A 13,180-nucleotide genomic window follows, 5' to 3' on the forward strand; every position below is an offset into this window, starting at 1 on the left:
TGTTAAGAGACAGCCCTCTCAAGCACCTTCATGTGACTGTGGCTGTGGCTCTGTGTGCGTGTGTGCGTGTGTGTGTGTGTGTGTGTGTGTGTGTGTGTTGGTGTGAGATATTTGGTCTATATGCAGTGCAATTGCGGGTGACCGCGGACTGACAGCACCTTGATAAGTGACTTTCCATGCTTGTGAACATAAGCACCATGTGAGCATATGACCAAGCTAGCGCTATGCAAGCATAATATGACAGAGCTAACGCACATGGGCACATTTGACCACCACCTAACTTAACAGCCGCGCGCGCACACACACACACACACACACACACACACAATGAGGAAATAATCATGTTCATAGTTCTTAAAAGACCCTATTGCCTAAAGCAACTCACAATGACTTCAATAAACATTATATTAACATCAATTAACAGTTGAAGGTCTAAGCCTAAATACAAATATCAATAATGGAAATAGAACAGATTCAATCAGTTACAAACAAGGTGCACAGCTGAGTTTTACAAGCTTAGAAGCTTATTTAAGATCCCACAACTATCGCTGATTGAAGAGTATTAGGTAAATCAATCCACCAAAGGAGGATCACAGACTAGAGGAGTCTTGCCTATGATCTCTTAATGGTGATGGAAGGCGGGCGTCGCAGGCGCTCATCAGATGACTGCCGTGGGCTGGAGAGGACGTAAAGCTGGATCATGGGATTTAAGATGGCAAGGTTTAGATGCAGCAAGTGTGCTGTGGGCCCGGATCGAGTGAGGGATTTGAAGTTAATTCTGGCTGCTATGAGAAGCAAGTGAAAAGCAAAAGGTCTTGCCACACAAGCAGCTAGGCCAGCTAATGGCTGTATTAGCTGGGAATACCAGAAGCTCAGTTTTGGAGATTAAGATGAATGTGTCGATCTTTCATTCAGACTGAAATATCTATGAGGCATGCACGCCGTCATCAGGTGGGTGAGCATTATCTGCAAAGTGGTGTAAATAGAGAACTGAAGGTGCCTCAAGTATTGATCCCTGATGCACACCTTTGGTGAGGTCATGAGACTTTGAAATCTGTATAACCCTGGTTTGCTTGAAGGAAATTAAACTTCTTTGGAACGGAGTGATGAATTAATGAAAAATAGTGGTTGTGATGGATTTCAGAGAAGTAGATGGAATGGGATTCAGAAAGCATGCTGCTGGACGACTTTGATGTCTTTCTCACTCTTCAAATTCTTCAAGTTAAACCCCATCGACACCATCTTCTGTTCTTCTGTCTTCATCTCTCTCGCTTCTTCTGTTTTTCCTCCCTCTCTCTTCTTGGGTTCTTTCTCTCTCTCCCCACCTCCATCTTTCTCCGCATTTCCCAACACTATCCCACCTGGAATTCCCATGCTGGTCACTCGCCCACTCCAGTTGCGTACAGCAGACTTATGATGGCTCATAAGTGCACAGGTTACCACATAAGATCCAGTCTAATTCCTGCATTCAGCAGCACTCAGTCCACTGTAATCTCCCATTCTGCTAAAATTAGGCAGTCTGCGCTGGCTTAATGCTATAGCCTGACCCACAAAAAACACAGAGGGGGAATTCAGGCCTGGGCAGGACCTATTGCTTAGGCAGTATGACGAAGCAAGCCAGAGCTCAGGAACCTCAATCTCTTCACAGCTCAGACCATACCCAGCCCTGTGACACGCAGGGGTGCGGTAGACCACAGGGAGAGACGACCACAAACGTAACCGGAGGCGGAAGACAAGAATAAGAAAATTCAGATGAAAAAGAACTGCAAACAAGAAAAGGTCCACTGGAAGAAAAACAGGTTGGGTCACTTGAGGTTGAGGCTTAACGAGAGACAGGTTCAGCGTGACCTTTACCAGCATTCCTTGACCCTCTCCAGGTCGACCCCTGACCTTTCCCATAGTGCAAGCCGTCTCTGCTACGACCCAAGGTCAAACAGCCTGAACTTGAACGTGTGCACAAAGTGCTGCTCAATCAAGAGCGCCCACCTAGTGCACACATCTTCTAATCCTCACGTTCGTCTAATTTTAACTTTCATATTTCCCTCTGAATGTCCCAACACACACCATTCAAATGGAATGTGGCTCTTTGCTTACGATTCCGCCAAAGCCACTGTTACTATTATTTATACTCTGGTGTGTTATGTTGACACAGGAGGAAATATCAGCCAGATGGTGTGTTTTGGCTAAGAGCAGAGAGTCTGGTCTGTTTGGGCGAGACGGCAGTGAGAAGTTTATTCTGTACTCTTACAGTGTCCAGCAGGGGAGTTTCTCTGAGGTGGTTAACAAGGGAAGTACATTACCACAAACACAGGGGTCACAACCTACAAGACTGCCTTTAAGTAACAGATCACCTTCCAGCAGTATCTTGCGAAAACACACACACCCACACTCTTTCTCAATACACACAACCTTGGTTGTAGACAAAGTAACAGAGTAATGCATTCAAATCTCATGAAGCATCATCCAAATAACAATATAAGACCACAATTTCTAAGTAGCAAAAATCACCTGAAGGTTGGATCACCTGAAAGATTACCTGGTGATGACAGGCAAATCATAAATTAAATTAGGTGAAGAAGAGTGTGTTTAGGAGTGACTCCAGATCGACTATTACGAGCGTCCTCCAGACACCCATGGGATGAAACTGAACCATGGCCAAGCTGAGACCCAGGAGGTCACAGAGTTCATCCACCTGACTAAAGCAGGGTTCACATTGCACGCGAAAGCGGCAGTGCGAGCTACGAAAAACATTATTTTCGATGGCTTGCCGCGCCCCAAAAACAGGTCTGCCGCCGCGCTGTTGTCCGGCTGCAGCCACAACAAAAATCGGTGGGACGTTACCTCAAACCAAGAGCAACCTAGCAGCGAGCGAAGCGCATGCCGCGTGCAATGTGAAGTCCCCTTGAGGGGTTTACACCTCTCAGCTGATCCAGCTCCCTCCAGTTCCCTCATGCTAGCAATCCCTCAAGCACCATTACAAATCCCTCAAGTTCTTACATGGGGGGGGGGGGGCACGTCTGAGAAAGTGGCCTTGAGTAGATTTAGAAAGATCTGTGGACAGAGAGATGAGCGAACCCTCGCCATTTAGCAGATACCGTTACTAAGCCCCGGGACGCATTAAAAATTAACCTGCTGCAGCTCCTGCCAAAAATACTATCAGACCTGCTGCTGATATAGAAACACAGCCCACTCACGACCTTGGTGACTAAAGAACACAGACAAACTGGAAAACTAATTTCTATCTTTCTCCCAAACATGTGGCATTTCAGTTGCACAATGTAAGGGGCACCATCTCGCTCTGCAGGCCTGGAGGGCATTCAGGTTTGGTCAAATCAAGAATTCCTTTGGCGTGATGAATCAGGGAAGTTGATTTGGGAGCTAGCTTGGAGAGTTTTCACACTGTGGCCATTCGCTATCCTTAACACATCTCAAGGCCAGCTACAGAATGGCTGAATGGAAACAGGCCAAAACTGAAAAGCGATAAGGCCATTATCCTCCATTAAGAAACTTCCTTGCTCAAGAGCACCACGGCATCATGTGCACATACTGCTTGCAACTGAGCGGCAACCTTCACAAGCAACCACTTCCCATTTTCATTAAAGGGCTGATTCACAAAACTTCCTAGTCACTGCTACTCATCGGCTGGGCCAAATAAGGGCTTCAATGTTCTACTGTACATGACTTAAATGACAGACCATTTGCTGGACAAGGCAGCGCCAGGCAACCAACTGATTACTTAACAGAAGGTCCGAGTTGGCTGCTATGACAACTGTACACAAGCGTTTCCCATGGCCAGGCACGTCCTAGCAACCCTGATCAACCCAAAGTCACCAGATGGAATGACGACCTGTGATGTCACAGTGCAATGGAACATTCTCCTGACATTCCTTTATATCTAGGCTACTGGAGGAGTCATCTGAGAAGAATTCCCATGGGGTATGCTGCGTTTCTCAACAGAACAAACAGGGGTGTGTTCACTCCTCTATGGGTGGTTCTTGCATTGAGAGCATCTGCCAGATGAAGAGCAGAACGCCTGCCTTAATGTTGCAAGAAGGCACAAGTAGCCCACACCCTGTCAACCGTTCACTGCAGACAACATTTAGCCAATAGAGTAATTGATTTTTGTGAATATGATTAAGTTTCTTCTGCTTTCAATTTTTGCTGTTATAACAGTCACTTGACCACAAGAACAGTGACAAAATGGGGAGGTGGGGACAAAAAAAGAATGTTAGTAAACATAAGAAAGTAAAGGGGGGGGGGTACAAGTACAAAGTTAATACAGCTGACAAATCATGCTGAGTAACAAAAATAACACAGCGAAAAAAGTTTGTTTGATAACACAGACACATTAAGTACAATACGAATGCCATCATGAATAACAACCGTAGAGCAGGAACGTGTCATACCAGATATGGCCATATGTGACTGTTGTAAGAGCAACAGTAGCTGCAACAGTGGCTGAGCGTGATGGTATCAGCAGGTCGGACACCACAAGTAAAATCAAGTGGTTGATCCTGTAATCATAGCAGTGCTGACCAGTAGCAGCAGTAGTGCTCATATTGATGTTCTAATCCAGTGGTTCTCAAACTTTTCACAATGCGTACCAACTCTGAAAAATGCCTCAAGTACCGCCATTATAATCGACATTAATAGTGTAGGCCAATTGAACTACATTATTTAAAATGGTAAATACTGTTTTGAGTCAGTACCACTATAGAGTGTCCACGTACCACCAGTGGTACCCGTACCACAGTTTGAGGACCACTGTTCTGATCTATGCAGTAATGCTAGCAACAGTAGCAGCACTCACAGCAGTGACATGGGTCAGGAGCTGGCTATAGCTAATGATGTCGGAGACCACAATGTGTAGCATCAGCAGCTCTAAGAGTAGTCTACTACTACTCAGCGCTCTTGTAGAGGTACACACACATACACACACACACACACACACCTCTGGAAGCTTCTGACTCAGATACCATATGCAGGCTTGGGCAAGCACGCAACAGCACACACTCACTCTCTCTCTCTCTTCTGGACATCGTTTGAGGATTGCAAAGCTCAAACAGCAGCCAGCCATCCTGACCCTGTGAGGCGAGGTGTGATCAGAAAGTGTGTGAGATGAAAACAACATCTGATCATAGACCGTCTACTGGGATGGTTTTAGTAACACCACGTATAAACCTTTGTGAGGCTGAGTGATGTTCATATAACCAAACCAAAGCTGATGGCTTGAATCTAAACTTGGGACATTCATGACTATTTCATATCAATGTGCTTCTGTCCAATCACTAGAGCGGGGTAAGGTAGGACAAACCCTATCCCACACACACACACACACACACACACACACACACACACACACACACACACGGAGGCAGAGTGCGGCAGCAGCAGCCCACCGCACCCTCTCCCTGAGCTGAAGCCCTGCTCTCCGCTCACACACACACTGCGGCGCGCTCCGCTCTCTCTCCTGCCCTCGCCACCAAATATGGAGGAACACACAGACCAACAGGAGGCTTTCCTTCACACTCACACACACACACACACACACACACTCAGTCTGGAGAACCCACCACCGTCACCTCGAGTCACATGATCTGCCTAATGACATCAGTACCCGCTGCTTAAGTTGCTTACACACACACAGACACACATAGTGCCACACACACACACACAGTGTCACACACACACACACATAATGGCACACACACACAGACACTTGGGTTGAGCTTTCACACGGCAGACACAGGCGGTGGGAGTTGGGGTCAATCCATATCACGCTGCACAGACCTAGTCCTGAACAGATAAAGTGGGCAGGACCAGGCGCGCACACACAAACACACACACACACACACACACAGAGAGAGAGACTAAGGCAGCAACAGAGGTCTCTGTGTGGTTTAAATCTCCAGCCTGTTTCCACCCTGCACAACAGACGGTGGCCTCAGAGGCCAGCAACACTCAGGCTCTCAAACATCTCTTGATTTCATTTTCATGTTCATGTGTTTATAAAAATAGCCCCAAAAACACATCTGATTAAATGTGCTAGAAACAGTTAATCTAATTTAGACTTCACAAGTGACGCGTGAACCGAGTACATTCACAAACCATAGTTGTGTTGGCTACAGTCGTTTGACTAGAGCACAAGCATGCCAGTCCAATCAAGCAAATTAGCGGCTGTTTATGACCAGACTTCACACGTTCCCAGCTGTTCAGCAACACTCCAGAGCTTTAAGGAGCAGTCACTGCCCTGACATCATCACTAAGAACAGGAAGACTGCTGCACACTGGTGGCACAGGAACCAATAACCATCAATCTTAAGAGTAAAGCAAAGGGAGCCAATGGAGGGGGTCGATACGGCCCAAACACTTGATGCTAGGAGTGCCGGAGCCAATGAGTGCGCTCCATACTGAGATGTCAGGTGGTGTGATGCGTGCGTGCGTGCTGAGAGTGAGAGACGGGGCTCTGCTGGGTGCTCCCGTCACACAGACTCACATCACTACACACACACACACACACACACACACACACTCACACACATGCTATCGGCTTTAACCCTTAACGTGCCAGAACAGAGGGACAGGTGCCCCCTCGGAGCACATTCTTGATGCAGACAGGAAGGGGAGGAGACAGATGAGGAGAGAAAAGAGAAGGACAAATATGAGGAAAGGAAGAGAGGAGGAGAGGAGAAACAAGAAGAGTGCAGAGAGGAGAGGAAGAGATGAGCAGAGGAGGAGAGGAGAGATAAGGAGAGGAGATGAGGGGAGGAGGAAATGAGAGATGGAGAGCAGTGGAGCGATCAGAGAAGAGGTGAGGGAAGGAGCGCAGAGGAGGAGAGCAGGAAAGGAGGAGAGAGGAAAGATGAGAGATGAGGGTAGGAGTTGGGCAGAGGAGAGCGGAGGAAAGGAGATGAGGAGAGATGAGGAGAAGAGAAGAGCAGAGAAGAAGAGAGGAGAGATGATGATCGAGCATAGCAGAAGCGATGAGGACACATATGAGGAGAGAGGAGTAAGAGCAGAAAGAGAGGACGGCAAAAGGAGAAGACTCCAGAGCAGAAGAGGAGGAGGAAGGGAGGTGAGGAGCAGAGAGGAGGATCGGAGGTGAGGAGCAGTTGAAAAATACAAATAACCATCCTGCCGAGCCAGTCAGGACCGGGCAGGCAACAGGAGAGGGCAGAAAACAGGAGGGGCTAACCCAGGAAGTGAGTGACCTGCGCGGTCAGAGCCATCACTACTGCACTACGGCCCAGCCCGGGCATCACGCCTGACCACATGATGGGCACAGGACATTGGCAGGATTACTGGGCAACCGTCCGTTTCACTACATCATAGAGTTTCACTCGGTCTGTTAGTCTGATATTAACACCCCACGGTTTCAGCTAATTGGCTTTTGACCGCAAGATGGCAGAAATAGGCTCGCTCTACGGCATCATCTTGAGTTGAACACCAGCTAGTTCATTAAACTGAATGAGGTGAAACAAAAATGCAATTACCAGTGCTTGCCGCTTGCCTTTTCAATTTGTAGACATTTGAATGCCGCTTCAAGTGCAAGGTCTCCCTTGTGAGCTTGCCCTGGTGTCACCCAGCGCTCCACCGAGTCCAACAGAAGCTTATAACAGGGTGGAATAAGGTGTGCTGAAGGAAGCGAAATCTGCAGCCGCCTATTCTTGTGCTTTGGGAACGAAATGCCGACCAACTGGCTGATTGATGGACAACAAGACGCCAACCGATGGGCCGATTCTTGGGAACGAGATGCCGAGCAGCTTCATCTGTTCTGGCCCCAAACCTGGTTCACTTTCCCTCAGCCAGGGCGCAGAAGTTCCTGATGTGGCAGACAATGACACGTGCTGCTCAGGTGCTGTACGTGCAACGGAAATGGCAGAAAGCAAAACAAGCAGACACCCTTGCTGTGGGATTACCCCCATCTTAACCATGCACCAGAAGATTTTTTTTAAACAATGGTGACACTGAACATCCTTGCTGACACCTTGAGCCAAGTGGAAGGCAATGTAAAGATGGGACACGGCACAAGTAGCTTTTCAACCCTTCAGCAGGGGAGGTCTAAACATTCTGACAAGAGATTGTGTTCCGCAACAACGTAAGGTTCTAAAGAATCTCTGGGTTCATTGAATTCAACATGGGATATTAGAACGTTCATTTTCCAACAATACTGTCACACCCATGTGGCTGTGCTGGCTGAAGGAAGCCCACAGGTAGACAGTGTTCAATCAGTAACCAGGAGTATGAGGACAATAGCATGTATTGATCAGAGAAACAGCTTTCTAGCTTACAGCCAATCAGAGGCACTGCTACTAAGAAAGTGGCCTATAGCCTTACTGATTGCTCAATAAGCATGCAAGTCACTGGCCTAGTGTTCAACTGCATTCTTAACAGGCGTTACAGAAGCCATTAGACCACATGCTTTAAATACCAGGAGCTGCTGTAACATAATGCTGCTATGGCACACACACACACACACACACACACAGAGACACAGGGAGACACACACATACAGACACCTAAACACCCATGGACTCATTTCCATGTTTTTCTTCACACACACGCTCACCGAGCAGGTGATTTAGTAGTTAAGCTCACAGTGATGACAACAAAAGTTCAATCCTTTTGTGTTCTCCTAAATGGTAAATGGACGAAAATGGACCACACAAAGTGACCAGTGAATATGTCAGCTTGCAGACATCTTCCGACACACTTCTGCTGTGTGACCACCCGGCTTTATTTATGCACAGAAGAGAAGCACTGCAGTCAAACATTCTTTTTTTTATCATTATTATTTTATTTGTATTATTTGTTTTAGAAAATCAAAAAAACATGTCTGCCGAATGTAAATGCCTATAAAAAGCTGCCAAGAGAGCTTGACTGAAACAGGAGTCTTCTGGAGAGTGGATTATCTGTGTCAAATGTATTCAACACCCACAACCACCCCTTGAACCCCCACCCCCGCCCAACACATGCACATCCCCTATTCAGCTAGAAATACAAAAGGCCAGAGGTGACCAAATAAAGAGTAAATGCTAATTCAGTCTGAGGAAGCTCCAAGGAGGGGTGGGGTGGGGTGTTTGATGTGAGGCCATATCTCACCTCACCCCTCTCCCTCCTGAGGACTGTGCATGCTGTTAGAGCTCTTCCTGCTTTTTCACACCTGAATAAACGTGTCAGGTAATGACTAAGCTCTCCTTTGCATCTAGATCCCCATACTACACCCTTGCAAACAAGACCAGAACTGGGCTCACAGGTCACAAAAAACAACTACTTCACCAACATTTGCGAAACTCCTGATTGTCATCCAACTACATACATCACATTGTGCACCAAATTGTGAAATGTAGGCCTTTATGCTGCTGATAAAAAACTGTACTGTCAAGGTTTATAGTGAATTAAAGATCAAAAGATGACATCAAAACGCAGGAGGACCGGAGTAAGATGCACAGGCACAGAGAAGCGTGTGTCATATGAGTAATGTAATTGGGCTCTGATCAGCTGGCATGCTGCTGTCCAGACTGGTTCACTCTGGTGACAGACAGCGAGCTCATAGGTGGAGAGCACAGGAAGTCAAGACCAGCCCTGAAGATAAAGCCAAGCCGAGGATGCCCTCGGTCTGCATACACATACACACACATACACACACACAGAACCAGACATAGGTCCATCCATCCATCCTGACCAGATGGACACGTACAAAAACTAATTCATCCAAGCCAGCCCTGACAGGCCTCCTACTTGAGCAGATCCATGCAACGCTGCCCTGATAAGCAAAATAGCCATTGCCTGCTAATCTGTCTGTTGACTTCAGTACAACCATGGACAGGGGGGGGGGGGGGGGGGGGGGGGGGGGGGGGGGGGGGGGGGGGTTCACTACTGCAACAGGTGCCCTCATCTCACAGGTTTTGCTACAGGTTGAACAAAAGCCACGCATCACCATGAGTGTGCTGATACGGAGTTTGTTCAAACTGTTCCAACACATACTGTATGATCTTGAAACCTTCAGCACCACTGGTCATAGGTTAAAAATGGGTAATGTGATTATCACAATGGTGACCAGGTGCAGGGTAGGCTAGGATCTGGAGGAGGAGGGTGAATGCTCCGACATCTGAATCTGTCCACAAGCTTGAGGAGAAGGTGAGGGAAGTAGAAACAATTTCCTGACCAGTGTTTTAACATTGGACCAGATCTAACTGTTTTATATGACAAACATCAGTGTCATGCATCAGTCTAGACGTAAAACACGTGACAAAGCAGGGGGTTGATGCCACTTTGTCTCTCTCATTCAGGCACAGAATTAGCAATAGATTTAACACAATGCACTCCGTAGAATAGGCTTGCTCCGACAAAGAGGGCTGCCGCGCCAGATGAATTCGATTCACACGTTTCGTTTTCCTGCAAATGGAGGAGAAAAACGACAGACCCTCCCTGTGGCCAGCATGCATCCCCGTTGTCGAAAACAAGCGACTGCCTGGCTAGCCTGTTCTTCGTGACATGGGGGAGGGGAAGACAGACAGGCCAAAACTGTTTTTATCATGCAGTAATGTCGCGCTAAACGTTTGATCCCCCCGATCTATTAAAGTCGGAAACCTGTCTATGCTTTTCATCGAACTAGAAAGAAAAGTCATTAAATGCATGGCATTAATCGAGGCTAGGATTCCTCCACCGAAATCACATGGCTTTCACCACGTTGTCTCTAACTCAAAGGATGCTGGGATAGAATTCTAGACTCCGGTCTGTTCTCGTGGCCGTCCAGTTTAGTTGCCAATAATGGAGCAACATGTATATTTCTTGGTTATCGGGCTATTACATTGTTGACAGGGCAATACAACAGATTGCAAACTCCATCGAGAACACGTCACGTTACTAACGTTACAATAATCTATAGTAGACTCTTCCACATGAAGGCGGTTCCTGACAGTTAAAAGTCTAGCTAACTAGCATTAGCCCAGGCGCTAACATGCTAGTACTCAGCTTGGAGGCGAGTACTTCGTGACATGCTGGATTGGCAAAGACACAAGATGCCATGCGTGACGGTCCTTTGAAAATCAATATCACTTGAATGATTAACGCCAACACCGAATCAATCTTACTGGGGGTGTATTGACAGAAAAATCGCAATATTAATACAGAAAATGGCATTGTCCATCATTTGGGCGAACACGTGGAAATCACACGTGATGTTCCATAACAAATGTGTCAGCTTTTTGGCTTTTGTTGATTTCTGATGTCCGTTTAAGTCATCAACAGCAAATGAGGATTCGTCATTCAATTGCAGTTCACGCTTCGCACAATGGCAGTACAGCTTTTTGAAAAGTAATGCATTCCCTGCATTTTCTCAAGACTAGGGTGGCTAGTACCGTCAGGCCTAGTAATGCTGAGCTATTGTTAGCCTGACCAAACTAGCTAGTAAGCTAGCTGACAAGCTGTAATGACTCGGATAAGGGCTTTAACGATACCAGACTGGGAAGCATGCAGTGTGTTCAAACAGGGGCGTCTATATGAAACTTGACTTTTAATGCAATACTATTTAAAACACTGTCTTAATGTATAAATCCATATACGGTGTTCCGGCCACATTTTAAGTCACATTTTAGCATTAACGGTAGGAAATGATAAGTGGTTAGCAAACAGCGACACGCTTGCCACCCTGAGTGCCATAGTTGGCCTTTTAATGTTTTCTATGAAGTGACACTGGTCACATTGGCACACCTGAGTGAAATAATTTACCATCCAAAACGACAAACTATTAACGACGGCAGATTTGGGAGGCCAGCGTTCCCAACATAACGAGGCCTGACACTTATAAAGTACTCCAACATTGGCTAACGTTAACTTATGCTAGCTCATCCTGTCTTGCATCCATCTTTCAGTACGTTAGCAGCATTAAACCTTTTATTTACCAAGGAGACACACCTTTATACAAGGCCCTAGACGACTCGTACTGCCATTCGTGTCATTTACAATTAAATCGCATTAGCTTACGGTCTCCTGTACTCCAGAAATAGTGTTTGGGCCTTGTTCTATATATAGCTAGGAAGCTGGAGACAGTCTGAGAGTACGGCGTCAAGCAAGCTGGCTCGTCTTAACACGTAATACCTAGCTACAGACAAACTCTCACTAGTCCAGTTAGGATGAAATCAATCAACTACTTACACTCAAATGCACTTAACACCTACATGCAGGGCATTCGGACAAGGTATCGAATGCAAGTCTAGATAACAAAAAGATACTAAATGGAATACAAACCCTGATGTGCCTGTCCGTTTACACTGACCACGGTGACGGCGTTCATTTTCTTAGTCCATGGGTTCACCTTGGGCGGTGGAGCCTCCGTAAACTCCTTTTTGTTATTTTTGACATCTTCCTGGGAATCACTGGGAGATTCGTCGGGCGAATTCACTTTCCCTTGGTTGTTGCTCTCTTCTTTCGCTTGCTTTATACACTGTTCCTTGGTGGTGCACCCTCCCAAGTCCGCATCGGTTCCCTTGACGGTGTTCGAGTCGTCCGAAACGCCCGTCGTTTTCGGCCCCTTCTCCAAACGGTCGTCACCATGTTTGATCTGGCCTGCATGCCCACGGTCCTCCGGGTTCAGCAGAGGGTTGTTCGGCAGGAGAGCCTCCACCTGCGTGGCCATTTCTCCTTTTCCCTACACGATACCCCCAAATCCGCCTTCAACCTAGCAACAAATAACGTGTATCCCGCGAATAACCTCTTGTCTTTGCTCTCTCCACTCCACCCCTAGACCAAATAGCCTTCAGTCTAAGACGCAGAGTGGTTTCTTTAAGTTAAAACATTAAAAAGCCTCCGTAAACCTCTAATATTACTAGGTAATCTCCACTACTACCAGCAATATGGATGACCACCACCACGCGATAGGAGGGAGCGCGCACGCACACGCAAGGAGGAGTGACCACGTACGGTTGTGTGTGCGCGCAGAAGGTTGAGACCGAGGCTGATGACGTTGGTACCGTCCTCTTCAAGTAAAACAGGCATTCGTGAACCGACTGCTCCGCCGTACTTCACCGTACTACATTAGAAAGCACGTGTCGGTCTATGGAATAGCACGTGTGTGTTCATTATGCTTTTGAGGGAGAAAAAGCACGCATGGTCGATGTCTTCTTATTTCTCTGTGTTCAACTTCTGGGCGAAAGGAGACTTGGCCGTGGACAAGACA

At 46.9% G+C, this 13,180-nt stretch overlaps 1 protein-coding gene across 3 annotated transcripts in view; it reads right to left on the reverse strand.

The window, feature by feature from the left end:
• The window catches only part of larp1 (La ribonucleoprotein 1, translational regulator), a 33,271-nt gene extending 20,371 nt beyond the window's left edge, over positions 1–12,900 (reverse strand). Inside the window, exon 1 of one of the 3 annotated variants that reach the window (XM_062537183.1) lies at positions 12,253–12,900. In XM_062537183.1, the coding sequence (XP_062393167.1) occupies positions 12,253–12,640 (388 nt within the window). In that variant the 5' untranslated portion in view covers positions 12,641–12,900. The remainder of the gene's footprint in view (positions 1–12,252) is intronic. The other 2 variants (XM_062537182.1, XM_062537184.1) reach the window with 2 other exon arrangements.
• Positions 12,901–13,180: the final 280 nt, after the last annotated feature.

Source organism: Sardina pilchardus, chromosome 5, assembly GCF_963854185.1.
Source record: "Sardina pilchardus chromosome 5, fSarPil1.1, whole genome shotgun sequence".
In the NCBI taxonomy this organism is placed as follows: Eukaryota; Metazoa; Chordata; class Actinopteri; order Clupeiformes; family Clupeidae; genus Sardina; species Sardina pilchardus.